Source organism: Eubalaena glacialis, chromosome 8, assembly GCF_028564815.1.
Source record: "Eubalaena glacialis isolate mEubGla1 chromosome 8, mEubGla1.1.hap2.+ XY, whole genome shotgun sequence".
NCBI lineage: Eukaryota > Metazoa > Chordata > Mammalia > Artiodactyla > Balaenidae > Eubalaena > Eubalaena glacialis.
Window position 1 is genome coordinate 75,150,282 of NC_083723.1, and position 20,446 is coordinate 75,170,727.

Here is a 20,446-nt window from a genome sequence, read left to right on the forward strand (position 1 = left end):
ACTGTCCAGTCTAGAATCCTGAGGGGCTTCCCTATAGTTGGAGGGTCTATATTTTATTATTTATTTATAGCCTGCTTGCTTTCACAACAGACCTAAGTCATCTAAAATAAACTTTATACATTAAAACAAAAAATATAAATTTAAAAGAATGAAAGTCATGGAAAATAAAATTAAAATAAGAGCTAGACCAGGAATAGGAGATGAGTAGGGGTGAGGACATCATGCTGCTTTGAAAGCCAACATCAATCCCCATCACTTGTGAAGCACACATTTGTCTCTGGGTTTCCCAACAGCCAAAGAAGAAAGGAAATATAGTTAGCTATATAGCTTTCTTTATATGTGAAGGAAAATTACACTATCAGTTTTTTAGACGTTAACATTTAAATTTTAGGTGTCAAATTTGAATGAAAGAAGCGTTTAGTTCAATGCATGTTATCAGGGGTCCATTTCAGGAAAAGTAGGATCATTAGTGAATATTTTTAAAATCCCTTTCCATTTTAAATACTGTATAATATTCCTTTGCATTTTTTGTCTTCACTAAGCTAACAATGTCTTAGTTACAAGTGAGAATGCTGTCTAACTATGATGTAATTCATCTTTCCACAGTTTCTTTTCATGTCCAATAAGTATTTCCAATGCAAGAGAGACTCTGGAACTCGGTGATTTATATATTCCTATTATCATCATAACTCTACACTTCATGAGAACATATCAAATATTTAATTTCTCTCTCTAGACCTTATCCACTAAGTAAGCCTGATTTACAAAATCTATCTACAAAAGGCTGCCACCCGTCATTTTATAGGAATTACCTGGAACACTATATTTGTTAAAACCAAAAGACACTTTCAAACAAAGTAGCATTTTTATTTCAATTTTGATTCGAATTATTTTCTACAAAATATGTACATATGTACTAAAGAATTATTCTGCCAATGTGTATTTTGACAAACCAAATTCATACTGAAATGCACTTCATAAAGTTATTCAAAATATATATTACTCTTCTTGATCTTTGCTCCCAGTACAGCCTTAATCCTACTGACATCTCAAACCCTATTAATATTTAACACATGGAAAGTACGTATCTTAGTGCATATACATTATATAACAAAAATTTCACAGTTACAACTATGGCTAAGTTTTTTTAAAAAACTACAAATGATTAAGTTCTATGCTAAATACCATCCCCGTTTAGCCTACACATGATGAAAATACGTTTTATTTTGTTTCCAAAATATAGGGCAGAAACCTAAAATAGAGTTTATCTTAATTGTTAAGTCTAAAAGAAACAAATCAAGAGACTGACCTGTCAAATTTTAATTGTGAAATAAATGTAGTATGAGCTAAGAAAGTCACACATTATAGCACTCAAATACTTTCTGGACTCTTCTTATCATGAAAACCTTCTGAATTTACAGAAACATCAATTAAGTCCTAGAAAGTTGAGACTTATTTTGGAACGCATAATGCCAACTACAAGTTTCCGAAATCAGTTAGTTGGGGGAGAGAAGAAATGGGTTGAAAAGGCAACTAGAAGACAGGAGACTGCTTAATACAATACTTGACATAAAGAAAACATGCATTGTAAAAATTGTAACTGAGTCTTCTTTACTGAAAACATCTGAAAGTTTAAACATAAAAGTCAGTATATGTATTCATGAATTAAAGAGGAGGCAGGTGACTTCTCTACAGGAGAGCATATCTTCATAATCATATTTGGTACATGAAAAGTGCATCAGTTTGAGAGCATTTTTGGATGTGTTTAACATGTACTTATTAAGCATAAGGGAAATACATGCAATTATTACAGGCATTAGAAAAAAAGAGCAAGGTTGTAACTGCCCTCATTTCCTCATAAGGGATTCTCTGAATAGATGCATCCTCAAGGTAATTAATCTTTTCTAGAACTTCTTTCAGTTATACATATACACTGATAATTTTTAAAAGAGAACTTTATAGAATTTTTTAGTCCATTTAAAATGCTTGTTTGTTTGTATGCCACCTCCAATTAGGTAATTTAGTCAGATATATAACTTAGAATAAGATCACTAAACAAAACAAGTAAACAACAACATCCAAGGACCCTGATCTGTTGCTGAGATGAAAATCCCAAGAATTTCCTTCACATCAAATATTTCAGAGGAAGACAACAGACAATCCCAGAAACAGATACTCCTGGTGTCTATCTATAGTGTTCCCAGGAATAAGCACTTCTTAAGAAGTATCACTCTAATAAGCTAACCATGTACCACAGATAAAATATAAAACTATGATTATCATTAACATTTAATCACTACACATCTTGAATGATAGTCTTAATATTGACCACACACAGATTAAATAAACTATAACAAACCAAACTTGTCTCTAAATTTGAGACGATATTTGACATTACTCAAGATAACTAAGAATCTATTCAAATATATTTTTGACACTACAAGAGGATATTACTTGTTTAATTGAATTCAAACATTCAAACTTGTTTAATTGAATTCAAATTGAATTCAAATAAGAAAGTTTTGCCTTTAACATATCTGACAGTAAAGATTATAACGTAATATATAGGTAACTTCCTATACTTGAGCACTGGTAACAATGTGTGTATCTACATCTCTATCTATGTGTAAATACGTGCGCATGTGTGTATGATTTTTAAAGTCATCATTCATATTATAGATTTGGAATATGGTGGGGGATAAATATCCTAAAATGTGGGAGGGTATAAATTTACTTTCTAAAATTGAAAACTTACCAATAAGCTCTATGCAATACTCTGTCACTTTTCTTTAATCTATCCCTGGATTTAAAGTAACATAAACTATCTCAAATCAATTATTCACATCCTAATTAGGATGAAAAGCAATAAGCTATTTTCTTCATACCAAGTCACCAAAAAGAAGAGAGATGCAACAGATAAGACATTTGCATGTTTTCACTTTGAAGACAGGAACTGCATTTCACTCTAGGATTTTCAGTTTACTGATCTGTGAAAACTGTTTGGGAAAAAAATGTTTTATTTATTTCTCAAGTATCCCATTGAGTATTTACTACAAGAGTTCCATATAATGATTCAATGTTTTCTAAATGAAATCCTTTGAAATAAAAGTGTATATAAATATAATCATTCCCTTTTTTACTGTTAGTTTAATATGACGTGTTCAGATTCTACAGACGTGATTTGAACATGACAAATTATACAACTGCTTTAAATATATAACTGAAGAATTATATCTATAAGACACTGACATGTTAAATTCATATTACCCAGGTGTATTTATATCAGAACTACCAAAGAAGAAACTCATTATAGGAAACAGGAAGTGTGGTTTTTCTCCATTCTATAACAAAGCTACAAAATAGTCTTATTCAATAATTGTGTTATGCGCTACTTTTAAACAGCTCTACTAAAGCAGAAAAGTATGGATTAAAATAGGCGGAACACTCAGATTGAAAAAGGAAGAACCAAAGTTGAAATCATTGTAGAACTTAGTGAAAATGAGTTAAATCAATGAGTCATACCCCAATCCATAATCCCAGATAAACTGAGCTTCAGTGACTGGAAATAACTAAGTCATTGACATAGAGGTCAATCTGAGACCATTCTGGGAACTAAGTTTGGAAAAAAATTACTGTCAGAGTAGCTATATGTTTTAATAAAAAATGAATGACTGTATACTATGGATCTGTGAGTTTAGTATTTGTACTGATAAAAAAAATCAATAAACTTATGTTAACCTGAAAGTAACTTGGCGGGGGGGGGGGCGTGTATTTCTGAATAAAAAAAAAATGATGTATAACCAGCTTTCAGTCTTATGCTTCGCAACTCATTAATGAAGAAGGCAAATATAAACTCATCTGGACCAGGAAACTATTACTTAAATTCTCAAGGGTCTACGGTCCAGAAGATAGTGACCTATTTCAATTTAGGGTGAAAGACTAAATGTTATGCAATGTGAATGCATTTCTGACTTAACAACCTGCCCGTGACAGAGAATGAATGAACATCAATTTTCACATACTGCTTATCTCATGTGAGAAACTTTTCAAACCTTGAAAAAGTCATTCGAATTCCATAGCAAAATGTAAAAGAAGACAAAATAAATCAGGTTTAGGAAATACCTACACAGACTAATTCAGATATTTTTAAATGATGCAAATGTAATTTAAGTACAGTCAAATGTGTAAACATTGGAGAGAACAGCCCAGTGAATCAAAGTGTGGAACCTAGGTAAAAGTGAACGAATCAGTATTTTAGTGAAAACCAGCCCAATAATGAATAAGAATAGCGTCCTGTGGGTGTGAGCCTCTGGTCAGCCAGCAGGGCCATGTGGGTTATGGGCTGTCTTCTTACATCCACATTCATATGTCCAGTCCCTATGGGGTCACTCAGGCTCCTGGGAGATGAAGGGACATAATGGGGAGGCAAGGGTGCGGGGTGGGAGGGAGGCAGGACACTTTTTGACCTTGTGACAGAAATTCCCTCCACAAACCCTACAGATTTTGGAAGATTAACACCATATTCTAACTAACTTAAATGGAACTAAACAATGTAAGAACTATGAAGTAATTCTCCCTTTACACTGTGAATGATTAAGGCACATACCCTGTAACACACTACCCAATTCAGATTTCCACAACCAGAGAGGGTTTGGGAAGACAGCCACAGAGCTTATCAAAGGGTGGAAAAATATCTATGAGAAAGATGGAACATTCTAGGGTTTCAAGATGAAATGAGCTTAAAGAAAAATTTGAAGAATTTAAGACTGCTCTAAGGAAGATTCTGATAGCATGGGTTGTTAAACATTAAGGTGGTTTGCTGAGACTGTGGAATTCTGATCCTGAGAATCTTTAAAAATAGGAAAGATTCAGACCAGCTGCTCAGAAAGATTGAATGTGGGCTTTATGCATCTAAAATACGCTTCCAACCCTGTGAATTTAATTGTAAATGCCAATATAAACAGTATATTCCATCTTACACTTTTTTTTCAGTACTAAATAGTTGCAGGGGGTTTGCAATGACCTACTTTGTACAGTGCATGAAAGCATGTGAGGCAATAGTTTGTCACAATTAGGAGTCCTAGTGATATCTCTGGGTACCTGCACTTTCTGATTTCAGATTCTTCATGCAAATCACATATAGCCCTTAATCACAGGTTTTTATAATATATTGCAGTTTTGAATAATTCATGCTAATGAAACATTAAACCATGATGGAAAGAACCGAAAAATGAATAAATAAAAATCAGACAACTTCAATTTTCCCTCTTCATATCATACAGACTTAAAGTACTAGTTTTCACCTTACACTAGAAAAATCGTTCTTTAAGTTTAGACCCCTAGTCACTTACTAAAAATCCAAAACTTTAAAAAATAAATCATGACTTTTTTTTCTTGAAACACATTTGAATTCTTTAAAAAAAATGATTTATAGTATGTACTAAGGGATGAACTGACAATATATTGAAGTCATAGATTCCGGTCAAAATCATTTAACAAAAAATACTTAAATCAAATAGTAAGCTAAATTGAATAGTTTACTAAGTTAAATAGCAGTCACTCAAATTTGCACATCAATACATCTGTATATAGTACAAAAAACTGCCTAATTCATATTTTCACAAAGAACTCTTTGGCTTTCCCTGAAGAACCTACATAGTGAAGCATTAGATTTCATCATATCGAGATCCAACACTTTTCCTTTTGCCCGGACCCTGATGCAAAATGTTTAGAGTTTATTTTCTTATAAAGTATATGCAGCATTATTAAACTAATCCCAACTGATGACTTCATGAAGTACGGTTATAAAGTGCCACTCAAACTTTCTATACTGACCAAATCAGCAGATTCATAACTTGTCACAGCACACAGGAGCTACCTTCACAAGCCTGCACTTAACTGCATTCAGTAAATATTCGCATACCTAGCACTATAGATGCTAATGACTGTGTTGAAAATACACATGTAAACACACACCCCTCACTGTGTAACAGTCTGTCAATAAACTGTCTAAACAGACACAATATACCTATGGGCAAGGTAGCTTATCCATCACCCCCTCGTTGTGCCAGGACAATATCTCTTTCTGTTTATATTGATTTTGAACGTGTGTGTGTGTGTGAGTGTGTGTGCGCGCAGGTTACCAGAGAGGGAGATCCGTTCTTGCAGAGGGGCCCTCTGAAGACTCCTTTAATGCCCCGGTAGTGCCCATTGCTGAGATGTCTCGAACTGATGACCAGGTAACAAGCCATGTGGGTTCCGGGCGGGAGGTGTAGAGTCTCAACTCCTCACCAGGCGACCAGCCGTGGAAATGCGGGCTGGTTTTTCAGCAGCAACAGTGACGGCCACCTCCGGAGAAGAAGCGGCCGGCAGTAAGCAGGGGACACTGCAGCCGCGCGTCCCCGCTCCTCGCCCAGCGCCGGGCTCCTGCTGCCGGCAGCAGCTGCTCTGACGGCGGCGGCAGCAGCGGCGGCCACAGAGCACTTAGGGGACCCGGCGAGCCAGTCCACATGCTGCTCTGGCCAGGTGGCTGCTCACCCGCGGACGGCGATGTATATAATTTTAAGGACAACTTCCTGGGTCCGCTAGGGAATCGGCAACTCCTCCTCTCTTCCCCTCCCGCCCCCGCCTCCTCACCCAGTGCGCGCGCAGGGGATGCTCAGGCGCGGGCGCTCAGCTTCTGGCCCGGGCGTCCGCGGCCCTGCGGCGCCGCGAATCAGCAGCAGCAGCCTTTGCGGGGAGAGTGGCTGGGGGTCCTCGGAGCGCCAGATCGCTGCCCCCGCTGCAGTGGCGGGGAGGGGGAGGGGCGGGGGAGGCGACGGGGCAGGCTGGGGTGAGAGCTGAGAACTGGGGACGCGGAGACTTGTGAGTGGGAGCTGTTAGCGCGACGGCTCGGACCCACCAGGGAGGCGAGGGGTACGCCCGTGGCTCGGCGTGGAGGTGACAGCTGCGGCGGCGGCGGCTGGAGGCTCTCGGGGCTGCGGGACGCGAAGCCCCAGCATCCCGCCATCAGCCGCCCTGGCGGCCCCCTGGTCCCTCCACCGGGTCTCTGGGCCAACTTTGCACTGTGCTGCGGCGGGCGGGATGACTGGAGGGCGCGGTGGAGGAGGTGAGCGGGAGGAGAGCCTTCTCTCTACTGTCACTGCCGGCTCGCCTTCAGCATTTCTTCCGCCCTCCGGCTGACGGCGCCGCGGGGGGAAGCAACAGCTCCCCAGCGGGCTGTAAAGGTGTGCTGTGCAGCCCCAAATAGGGCAGACAGATTAGACGCGCTAGAGTGGGTAGTGGACGGAGGAGGAAGCAAGTTTTAGATAGAAAACTTGTATAAGGAATAAAATGAAACATGTATACTTGTGCCTATCTATCTTTTTTTCTATCTATCATCTATCTATCTATCCTTTTATCATCTATCTCCAGAGTTATAAACATTCGCTTACAAGTCTTTCTGTTTCCTTAAAGAGGCAGATATTTTTGGTCTATATAGGACATTTGTGTCTTCACAACCCCCAACAGTCACCCTTGAGAAGCGTTTTTTTTAATGGACTTTATATCATTTACTGCAAATAAAGCCACCAGGGAGTGAGCTGCACTGAGAATTAAAGACGTGCAGAAATGTGCTCTGAAAGCAGAAGGAAGCCCTTCCAGAGTCAGGAGACAGTACGCCCTCTCCTCCACCCCACAGCTGACCTTACAGGGCTGGGTGTAACCTCTCTCAACCCCCTCACCTGGTCTGTGCTGGGAGAAGATGAAAGGTCACCTCCCTTCTTTTGCTTTAGCACTGGAATTAATTTCAGCCCTCTCCCCAGTTTTCTAACACAATCCCCATTTGCATCCTGGTTGACATTGAGGACCTCTCACAAATGACAGAAACCAGTAATAGAAAGCACGTAATTAGAATTCTCCTATTCAGGCAACTCATAAAACTCTTAAGCAAAAAATAATCCAATGAATACAACTTTTGTAACTACCCAATAAAGGCTTGACTCTTTGTTTACATTATTACAATAGCTTATATCCTTAATATTTTAAAGGTTTTAGATTGTCCTTTTCAAGTGTTTTTTAAAGTGTTTACATACCAGAAAGTGTCTTAGTATATAAGGTGAAAGTGCCAATTTCTTGCAAATTTTGAATTGAAAATTACTGAGACTGAGATAGTGCGATGTAAATTTTGTAGGAATTGTTTACTTTGTAACTATCTTGGTAAGAACTTTTGAAATTAAAATAGCAGAAACAATAGATACAACATACCCACCTCTTCCTTTCTACGAAGATGCTGGATGTGATTAACAATGCTGTGTTTATTCAGCTTAGAGTTGTAAAATGTTTCATGAAGCTGAGAGTAAGTAATAGTACTCATATACAGACATTTAGATATATTCTATGCAAAGGAAACAATGTATTTGCAAAGAATGAATTTCAAAATCAGGTGAAATCCTTGCCCCAGAAAAGTGGAATTTTAAAAGGAGATAGTGTGGCTCAGTCTATAATTACTGTCTCACTCTTCATAAATGTAAGTAGCAAACAGCATTGAGGACCTAAGTGTAAACATCCTTGAATGGACTAGAAAAATGAATGATGTCACATGCTGTGAATAACAGTTCCAAGGACACTCTGCCTTCTTCAAGTGAATATGATTCCTAATAATGCTTAGTTATTTTAAAGAATTAGGTATGATTTTCTAAAAAGAAAGGACTGACTTAAGTAAATCATACAATTCAAATATACCATCCTATTATTATTTTGTTATTCAAATTATCTGTTAGCTATCCTGATGATCTTGTTCATTTGACTATTATCCCATGTGGATATGAGTTTTCCCATAGGAAACACAGTAATCCCTTTTACAGTAAGGTTTCAAAGGCTAGAGTAATTTTCCTAAATTCTTAAAGTTTTTCTAATTTCTAAAAATTATTTAATTTTTGAGGTCCTTGTTCATTAGAAATGAATGATGCGAATTCTGTTACTTTGCCATGTTTTAAAATCAATTATGGTTGTTCTCTTCTTTGCCTTCTAATTTTTTTTTGCCACCCATCTTAAAATATAGAGGCCAAAAAAAAAATGGCACATTTGTTACTCTCAGCTGATTTTAAGAATAGTTTTTAAAACAAACAAAAGAAGAACAATTCCCTTCTTTTCCTTGCCAGATTGTGACTGATGTCATTGTATGTAACAATTCTCCATCATTGCTGGCCTATATTTCAGATCTAGTTTGCCCAATCTAAATAACAGAAATGTGTGTTTTTATTTGCAGAGTTGCTATAAATACAAAGTTCATCAGTTGTATTAACTTCTTTATTAAAGGAGAGACTTTCTTCCAAACTCCAGTAATATAAAATTTTCAGAAAAAGGGAAAGAAAAGTAAAACACTTTAAGCCTATGTTAAAGCCTATCTTGTTTTAGATACAAGTCAAATCCTATTACAACAAATATGAAAAGCAAAAATCATGTGCAATTTTACAAGGCCCATTTATTTAAAGCAATATCTGATCTGATGAGTTCTCATTCCACAGAAGGGGATGTGAGTGGCAAAGGGCATGGATTTCAGCCTATAACCAATCTGACATTTCCACATGATTCCAGATTCACGGCTGAGTACCAGATGATTGATATCATGAGAAACCCTCTCTTTATCAACACATCCCAAATTGATCCCCATATCCTCATATCCACTGTCCCACCTTAGCCCAAACCATCATTACCTCTTGCTTGAACTATTGCTGTATCCTCTTAGCTAATCTCCCTGCTTCCAATGTTGCCTCCATATACAATTTATTCTCTATATCTAACAGCCAGAGTGATATTTTTTAAATATATCTTAATACGTCCCTATTAAACCATCTGATGGTTTCATATCATAGGTTTACAGAAAAATTGAGCAGAAAGTATAGAGCTCCCACGTTTTCCCTCCCCCTTCTTCCCCCCAATTTTCCCTACTATTGATGTCTTGCTTTTGTGTGGTACATTTGTTACAATTGATGAATTAATATTGATACATATTATTAACTAAAGTCCATAGTTTACATAAGGGTTCACTCTTGGTGTTGTATGTTCTACCAGTTTTGAAAAATGTAAAATGACATGTATCTACCATTACAGTTTCATACAGAATAGTTTCACTGCTCTAAAAATCACCTGTGCTCTACCTATTCATCCCTCCTTTTACCCCTCTGAATCCCTAGCAAGCAACAATCTTTTTACTGTCTCCCTTTTTTGCCCTTTCAAGAATGCCATACAGTTGGAATTACACAGTATACCGCTTTTTCAGATTGGCTTCTTTCATTTCGCAATATGCATTTTAAATGTCCTTCATGTCTCTCAGTGGCTCGATACCTCATTCATTTTTATTGTTGGAATAGTTTAACCATTATGTTGAATTATGCCCCCACATGTCCCCCCAAATATTGAAGTACTAACCCCTTTCGAATATGACCTTATTTGGAAATAGGTTCTCTGCAGATGATCAAGTTAGGATGTGGTCAGTAGGGTGAGCCCTAATCCAGTATGACTGTGTTCTTATAAAGGGGGGAAATTTAGACACAGGGACAGAGGCACAGAGAACACCATGTGAAGATTGGAATTATGCTGCCACAAGCCAAGGAATGCAAAGGATTGACAGCACACAGCTAGGAGAGACATGGAAGAGATTCTCACAGCCCTTAGAAGAAACCAATCCTGCCAACACCTTGTTTTCAAACTTCTAGCCTCCAGAATTGTGTAACAATTAATTTATGTTGTTAAAACAATCCAATTTGTGGTACTTTGTTACAGCCAGCTGTAGGAAACTAATACACATTGTGTAGATGTACCACAGTGTGTTGATCCATTCACCTGCTGAAAGGCATCATGGTTGCTTCCAAGTGTTGGCGATTATGAATAAATTTGCTATAAACATCCATGAGCAGATTTCTGTGTGGACATTAGCTTTCACCTCATTTGGATAAATACCTCTATCTTATATTTAGTTTTATAAGAAACTACCAAACTGTCTTCCAGAGTGGCTGTGCCATCTAGCACTCCCACCAACAATGAATGATAGTTTCTGTTGGTCCACAGCACTGCATTTGGTGTTGTTAGTGTTTTGGATTTTAGCCATTCTAAAAGGTGTGTAGTGGTATTTCATTGCTGTTTTAATTTGCAATTCCCTAATGACAAATGCCATTGAGCATCTTTTCATATGTTTATTTGCCATCTGTGTTTCTTCTTTGGTGAGGTGTATGTTCATATCAATTGTTCATTTTATAATTGGGTTATTTATTTTCTCATTAAGTTTTAAGAATTATTTGTATAGTTTATATACCAGTCCTTCATCATCAAATGTGTGTTTTGCAACTATTTTCTCCCAATATGTGGCTTGTCTTTTTATTTATTAACAATGTCGTTTGCAGAGAAGTTTTTAATTCTAATATAGTCCAATTAATTATTTTTTTCTTTCATGGCTTGTGCTTCCCTTGCTGCACCTAAAAAGTCACCACCAAACCTAAGGTCTCCTAGATTTTCTTCTATGCTATTTTCTAGGAGTTTTATGGTTTTACATTTTACATTTAGGCCCATGATCCGCCTTGAGTTAATTTTTGTGAAAAGTGTAAGGTCTGTGTCTAGATTTGTGTGTGTGTGTGTGTGTGAGTTGATGACCATGTGTTCCAGCAACATTTGTTGAAAAAACTGTTCTTTTTCTACTGAATTAGCTTTGCTCCTTTGTCAAAAATTGATTGGCTGGATTTGGCTGGGGGGGGGGTAATATTTATTTCTGGGCTCTCTATTCTGTGCCATTAATCTCATTGTCTATTCTTTCACCAATACCACTCTTTTTTTGATTACTACAAGAATTTATTTTCTAGCACTTTAAACTATTAGATATTTTAATATTTTTTGTGTGTTTATGTATTGACTATTTCTCATTCTTGAATGACAACTATGAAAGTGGAGAATGGGAGAATGTCTCCATTTTGTCCACTTCTGTGGTCCTAACACCTAAAACAATACCTTGCCATTGCAGAAGTTCTTATTTGACATTTGGGAAGTGAATGAATAGGTGTTTTCTATTTTAACCTGCTAATAGCACAGTTCATTTATTTCTGTATTATCACATGTATTTGTGTGTACACATACATATATAAGAAACTCTGAAATTTGGTTTTTATTAGTTTTAGTTTGCATAGTTTTTTTAGGTCTGCATCCTAAGAAACATTTGGTCAAATTCCACTATTTCCTCTACTTAAACTAAAATAATTCCACTATTATTAAACACCATTTGAACTCTTAACTTCTCCTCCCAAATGCCATGCTTTATAGCCTGATTCTTGGAAAATTAACTATTGTAGAAACTATGTACTCACTGAACTAAAGTCTTTATTATTTGGTGGCCAGAGATTTGGCACTCTTAAGTGCATGACACCCCAAAGTGACATTTCTTATCCCTTAAACTGATTAAGTCCATCAAGGCAAAAGAGGTCTGGTTAGCAGAACTCAGACTTTAAAATGGAGAAGATCTTAGACCAGGGTTCCATACTGGGTGCCACACTGGGCTGGGAATGTGAACCTGTGAATTATGCTGGTGTAGGAAACAACAGGGACCATGGTGGGCATCTCATGTGGGCAGCTACTGAGAGTCTCAGGTAAATGAGATTTCAAGAAGAATGTTGCAGAATCCTTGTAGTAATTTAAGAAAAATAATAAATCAGTATTTTTATACAAAATAACCTAGTATTTAAATACTGGTAACTAACAGAGTGTATTTTTAATACTGTGGGAGTTTTCAACAAAAACACAATATTATGAGTGAAAAGGCGAGTTGCCCTGGGAGAAGAAACAGACAACATAGAGACACAATAAAGAATTTACATCTAGAATATATAAAGAACTACAAATCACTATAAAGAATTAAAAAGTAAGAGAGGGACTTCAATGAAACTCGACCAAGGAAGATATTGACACAGTCAATAACCATAAGATGCTCAATTAATTACTCATCAGAGAAATGTAAATTGAAGCAGCACTACACACCCTCCAGAATGACTAAAATTTAGAGAGCCAAAGCATAAAATTGTGGTGAGGATCTGGCATTATCTTATATCACCGGTGGGAGTTTAAATTGGAAAAAACAATTTGGGAAACTGTTTGGCAATATGTACTAAAGCTAAATTTATAGTTATACTATGGCCCAGCAATCTTATTCCTAGGTAAATACCAAAGAGAAATGAGTACTTATGTCTACAGAAGACACATACAGGAATATTTGTAGGTGCTTTATTCCTAGCAGCCAAAAATTAGAACAAAGCAAATGTCCATTAGCAAAAGAGTGGTTAATAAAATGTAACATATTAAATGGAATATTATGTAGCAATAGAAAAGGAAAAGTGACTGATATGTGTAATAACATTGATTAATATAACTGGCCTGAAAATGAGCAAAAGAATTGAGAGATAAGTGAGTAGAAACTTCATGATTCTATTTATATAAAACTCAAGAACAGTCAGAACTAATCTATGATGATGGAATTCAGAACAGTGGCTATCTCCTAGGTGGGGTACACTGCCTGACAATGAATATGAGAGCCTTCCTGAGTCTTGTCAGTTCTCTATATCTTGATCTGGGAAGTATTATGTGTATGTGAATTTGTGAATAAAAATTCTTTGAGTTGTAAACTGAAGATTCAACGAGATACTAATACACATCCATCAACATAGCTAAAATGAATGATACTCACAGTACCAAATATTAGCAAGGATAAGGTATAACTGAAACTTCAACATATTATGTACTGAAATTAATACAACGATTCTAGAAAACTGCTGGTAACATCTCCTAGAACTGAGTATTCACATTAACCTATGACCCAGCAATTCCATGCCACATGTATATGTATGTGATCAACAAAATACACATACAAGATGTTTATTGAAGAATTAGTCATAATAGCCCCCAAATGGAAACAAGTCAAATGTTCATCAACTGTAGAATGGATAAAAATTGTGGTGCACTCATACAGTGACATATCATATAGCAATAAAATCAAGCAAACTGCTACACAAAAGAAAATGGATGGATCTCACAGACATCCGGCTGAACAAAAACAGCCAGAAACAAAGAAGTATATAATGTATAATTCTATTTATATGAAATTCAAAAACTGGCAAAAACTAATTTATGATGTTGGAAGTCAGGTTAGTGGTTACCTTTAGTAACCACTAAAGGTAGTTAGTAACCACTAAAAGTAGTAGAGGAGGCGGAGCAGAGGTTGATTCTGGGGGGCAGATAATATTCATCATATGACCTGCACATTCCTTAATATATGTTACAAAATCAAATTTTAAAGTATATTTTTAAAAAGTTAAGTCTTTCATTTCACAGATGAAGAAACTGGAACCCAAGGAAGCTTAAAAATATTAAAGTCACACAAATTGGAGATAGAGCTGGTCTCCCACTGCCTGGCACGCTGGTGAATTTTTTGTTTTGTTTTGTTTCTTGGGGCTTTCTTCCTGTGACCAATCTAAGTTAGTTCGCTAATTCATTCATTCACGCCATCTCCTGCACAAGCAAAGGGACAAAAGATCAGTACACTGGTCATCATTTGATACCAGTAAAGGAGGTGAGCTTAAAATCCCATGTACTTTTCTGGTCCATGTGCAGAGTAACAGTCCAAGCCAGTGCTGTGGTCCCCAGTGACTGGGTAGCATTCTGGGTTCTCTTTATTCACCTTTATCGCTGGTGGAAAGTGGATTCACATGAGGCTTATGAACAGAGCATGGTTACCATTTTCCCAGGAAACATGTTGGACCTGATGTGGAGATGGGGTTAGGCAATGAACTCGGATATTGTGCGCTCTTCAGGAAAGTGTTCATCATGCTCACTCCCAACTCGGAACCACCATGAAGTAGGTGAAGGCCTTCACCCTCAATCTGAGCCCTCCTCAGTGTGGGCTCCACTTAACATAGGCGACATAGGTCACCTTCCTGCGGCGGGACAGAGCTAGAAGACCAGAAATCTAGGACCCTGCTGCCCTGGACTACCACAGAGCCAGGGAGGGAAGCAGGTATGAGTTTCCTAACTTTATCAGAAGTATATGTAAAAGATATATTTTATATATTTCTGAGTATACAATATATTTCACACTAAATTTTAAAAAAAGTATAGGAACAGTACCTTGACTGGTTTTCATTCTTCTAGCTTTCTATTGTAAACTACTTTATGCTTGTCTCAATTATTGCTTATGGTTTTAAATTTTATTTGTACAGAAAACACTGAATCATAGAGGAAAAGGAAATATCATATATAGTAAATTACATCTTTAAAAAAAAAAGAAGTGGGGCTTCCCTGGTGGTGCAGTGGTTGAGGGTCTGCCTGCTGGTGCGGGGGGCGCGGGTTCGGGCCCTGGTCTGGGAGGATCCCACGTGCCGCGGAGCGGCTGGGCCCGTGAGCCACAATTGCTGGGCTTGCGCGTCTGGAGCCTGTGCTCCGCAACGGGAGAGGCCGTGATAGTGGGAGGCCCGCGCACCGTGGTGAGGAGTGGCTCCCCCTTGCCGCGGCTGGAGAGTGCCCTCGCACAGAGGCGGGGACCCAACACAGCCATAAATAAATAAATTAATTTAAAAAAAAAAAAAAAAAAGGAAAAAAAAAAAAAGAAGTATATGTAAAAGAGACCACAGATATATTGTGATTCTTTCATTAAAATTAATTATTATGATTGTATGACTAAATACAAACTTTCATGGATGAAGTTCCATTTATGCTTAAGGCATTCCAAGAAAGAGAGATAGCCAGAAAGAAAAAAAAAAAAGAGAGAGCGGAAGAAAAGAAGAGAGGAAGGAAGGTGAGGAGGGAGGATGAGAAAGCATTCCTTTTCTGCAACATGTTAAAATCATTAAGATAGTGATATTTCCCCCTGAAATGAACCCAAGGGAGTTTAAAACTGGGTTGAGAGTGACTAAAGGGCCCTGTCTCCCTTAAAGCACAAGATGTAATATTTTGAGCCTTGCCTCCTAGTAGATCAAATAACAAAGACAGTGATGATGATTTAATCAAAGTCAAGAAAACAATTTAGGATAAGGTTCCCTCAGACTTAGATTCAATAACTAATTTTGCAAAACGACATCAGCAAGTCATACAGCTAAATTTATTCTGTGAACTATGACAGTACAGGGCAAAGGATATGAAACCAATCTGACCTCATGGAATTAGTTAAAAAGTATTTTCCAAGATATGCCTTCAAGTAAAAAAACAACAAAAAAATTCAGTTCAGTAATCTGGATTAATGAAAACTACATCATAGAGAAACTACTGATACTGACTGATGTTGTCCTGAGTCATCAAGAGAAAGACAAAGCCTCCCGACAATAATTGAGATACACAACCAATCAAACACAACCTATCCAAAAATCTCCAACTGCAGAGCACCCAATCCCATTCCACACTCCTCCCCTCAAAGAAGAGTCCCTGAAGCACGGGAGGTGGAAAAAGACTTCAGATGACAGACTCAAAGAAAGGGAAACAGGAGTCCCTGCTGTGTACCTAGCATTTTGTTGTTCTCATTTCACTGTTTCCCAAAGCTATGGTGCTAATTTGACAACACTGTGGAGAAAGAAGAGAGCCTTGCTGCCAGCAAATGCCAAGAAATACAGCCACCATCATATCTACTGTTGCTCAGAATCCCGGTAGAGTCTGGAAGGATGGACGGCACTGTAATTCATTGTAGCTGAGACCCTCTTCTGTTTTTCCTGGAACATGGCCCTGTCACACTCAAGGGCAGGAACCATTCATTTAAACACAAAGTGCCTTTTCCAGACTTGACTGTTCCTGATTTCCCAGTGCCACACTTCTAAAATACAACCTGATTGTATATACTCTTCAAATTTAAAATGAATCTTAGTATACTTGAAATGTTATCAAATCTGTTCTCATCACTTTGGAGATGGTACAAGACATGTAGGTTCTTAAGACGAGCAGACAGAAAATTTCCTTTTTTTCTTCTTCTCAATCCCCCACTGCATATTGAAAAAAAGAAACAATACCAAAATCTCACTATCAGCATAAACTGACGGAAGGATGGAAAGAGGAAATATTTATGGAGTGTCGTCCACATGCCAGGTACTTTATATTCATTATGCCATCTCATCTCTGCACCAATTGCTTTAATGTGGGTAATATAACTGAAGCTCAGAGAATTTAAAGACTGTATCTAAGGTCACAGATCTAAGTGGTAGAGCTAGAATTCATGTGCATCTGAATCAAAGCCTAGACTCTTTACAGCATCCTACATCATTCAGCCTCCTTGGATGATCAAAGAAGGATAAGCCACGGGCTCCTACTTTCATCAAGCAGAAAATCCTCTGGAGGAACATTAGCAAATATGGATGTTTTTACTAAATTAGAGGCATGAGAACCAAACATAATGTATGATTCTGGATTGGATGCTAGGTTTAAAAAATCTATACAGGATTTTTAGAGATAATTAGAGAAATTTGAATCGGAATAATATTAGATAATATTATTGTATCAAGTTTAAATGTCTTGGGTGGTACCGAGGCTATGCAGGAGAATGTTTTTAGGAGATGCAAGCTAATTATTTAGGTGTGAAATGTCAAAATGTCTGTACCTTACTTTCAACTGATTCAGAAGAAAAATGTGTGTGTATGAATATATAGAGAGAGACAAAGCAAAGAGTCTGTAAAGTTAATAATCACTGAATCTAGGCGAAGTATATAAGGGAATTTATTGTATTTTTTTTGTTGGTGGGAGAAAATATGAGGTTATGTAATATAGCTTGCAGTTGCAACAGCATTCACATATTTTCTAAGAGGAAGAAAATTGCAAGAGTTGTAGTCGAAAATCAAAAGTCACATGACTGGTAGGAAAACCATGCTGGTCTCACCCTTGATAATTTCTCTTTTTGAACCTTAAGGACACAAAAGTATGGGAGAAAAAAACCCATATATTTCTGCAGAGGACTGAAGTTTTGCATTAAAGGTAACTGATAATTTAATACAAGGGAGTCTTGGCTATAGTATTTGGTTACAGGCAGAAGAGCTACATAATTTGCAGGGCCCAGTGCAAAATGAAAAGGAGAGACCCTTTGTTCAAATATTAATAAGAATTTCAGAAAAGCAATACCAGAACATTAAACCAAGTGTGAGTTTCTTTACAGCGGGGGACCCTGTGCAACCACATAGGTCACATGCCCATGAAGCCCACCTTTATTACAAGTAAGAATGCAGAATATGGCACAGTTTTCTTCCCATAATTATAAAAAATCCATAGTCACTCAGCCAGAATAAAGATTGTATTGAGCCACTATACCTTTGTCAAGAACCATAGTTGAAATAAATGAGTCCTACAATGCATTCATTCCATATATAAGTTCCATAATTTTATTAATATTGTTTTATATTAACTAGTTATTATATTGTATTTCAAATATAAATTTATATATTAGTCATTCATATCATGTGACTCAGGGCTCTTACATCTTATATTTTATGGAAGGTATATACAAACATCTATGCCATTAGCAACATAAAAAGTCCCATATGAGCTGTAAAATGGATCTGGCCTTCTCAAAGGTGTCCCTGCTTTCAGAGGAAAGGAAACAAAGAATGTAATCTAGCAGTAGAATAATAATATACCAGAAAACTTCAGTTTTTACTATGCTTATTTTAACACTTTCAACTATTTATAGATGAATTGGTTTGTAATGTTTCCATTTGTGCTGTCAAATTGTGTTGAACTGGTTATTTCCCTTGTGACCTTGTGCAGTTTCTAGAAAGAAGTGGAACTCTGAGACTTTATCCTAGAAAACTCATGCCTGGGGTAAACAAATCAAACTAGTAAACACTGGCTTATAAGTTTATCTTTATTAACATTTCACATAGTTGTTTTATGTCACAAAATTTCAAAGAATCGAGGTTTTTTTGTTGTTGAAATGGTTATCCTATAAAATGTTCTTTTATTAGGGTAATTTTTCATCTCCTCCTACCTGTTAGCCTGTTTCTTTAGTTATCATTAATCACACTTCATGCAAACCAACTGCACAGGCAAACTGCCAACACAAAAAGTCTTAATGAAAATTTAAATATTTTTTCATAAAATACTTTCATTATGAATCAGACTATATTGGTTATAAATAAGGCATAATATCTAATTAACTTCCAGATATAAATAGAGTTCCATTCCTCACACAGAAACCTTCATTTCCTGATTTCCTGCAATACTGAACATTTCATTTTTAACCCTTGAACTTTGTAAGACATTGTATCTCATCTTTTTGTAGGTTTCTAGACTACCGTATTAAAGGAAATGCAGAATGTGAGAACAATGCAGTTATCACGGATGATGGGCATGCAACTGGTGATATTTCAAGTAAGGCAAAAATCTCTGCAACTTACATGTATATTTGAATTTTAAAATAAGAGTCCTTCATATAGTATTAATTATTTTAATCTTATTTTAAGCAACAAATAATAACATACTTCTCAGCTCTCATTAAAAAACTGTTTTTAAAACAAAACAAAAATGAGATCAGGTTTTTGTAAAAAACAACACAAAACAAAGATGACATCATGGATATAGAAAACAGATTAGTGGTTGCCTGAGGTGAGGTGGGGGGAGAATAGGTGAAGAGGGTCAAAGGTACAAATTTCCAGTTATAAATGAATAAGTTCATAGGGATGTAAGGTCCAGCACAGCGACTCTACTTAATGATACTGTAATGCATATTTGAAAGGAGCTAGGAAAGTGAATCTTGAAAGTTCTCATCACAAGAACAAAAATTTTGTAACTATATATGGTGACGGATGCTAACTAGAATTATTGTTGGGATCATTTTGCAATATATACAAATATTGAATCATTACTTGTACACATGAAACTAATATTATGTTATCTCAATTACACCTCAATAAACAATATACTTGCTTTTACACAAAATACTCCCTAAATATTGTACGATACCTCTATAATGGAAAGAGTGACCTACTGACTATCAGTTTTTTTTTTTTTTTGTTAACATCTTTATTGGAGTATAAGTGCTTTACAATGTTGTGTTAGTTACTGCTGTATAACAAAGTGACTCAGCTATATGTATACATATATCCCCATATCTCTTCCCTCTTGCATCTCCCTCCCACCTGCTGATCTCCCTGTGCAATTCACCTGCTTCCCACTAGCTATTTTATATTTGGTAGTGTATATATGTCAATGCTATTCTCTCACTTCTTCCCAGCTTACACTTCCCCCTCCCCGTGTCCTTAAGTCTATTCTCTACGTCTGCGTCTTTATTCCTGTCCTGACCCTAGGTTCATCAGAATCATTTCTTTTTTGATTCCATGTATATGTGTTACCATACAATATTTGTTTCTCTCTTTCTGACTTACTTCACTCTGTATGAGTCTCTACATCCATCCACGTCTCTACAAATGACCCAATTTTGTTCCTTTTTATGGCTGAGTAACATTCCATT

At 36.8% G+C, this 20,446-nt stretch overlaps 1 protein-coding gene across 1 annotated transcript in view; it reads right to left on the minus strand.

The window, feature by feature from the left end:
• ZNF804B (zinc finger protein 804B) overlaps window positions 1–6,251 on the minus strand; it is a 533,431-nt gene extending 527,180 nt beyond the window's left edge. The window contains exon 1 of the mRNA XM_061197833.1: window positions 6,144–6,251. Within this exon, the coding sequence (XP_061053816.1) occupies window positions 6,144–6,251 (108 nt within the window). The remainder of the gene's footprint in view (window positions 1–6,143) is intronic.
• Between the last annotated feature and the right edge of the window lie 14,195 nt (window positions 6,252–20,446).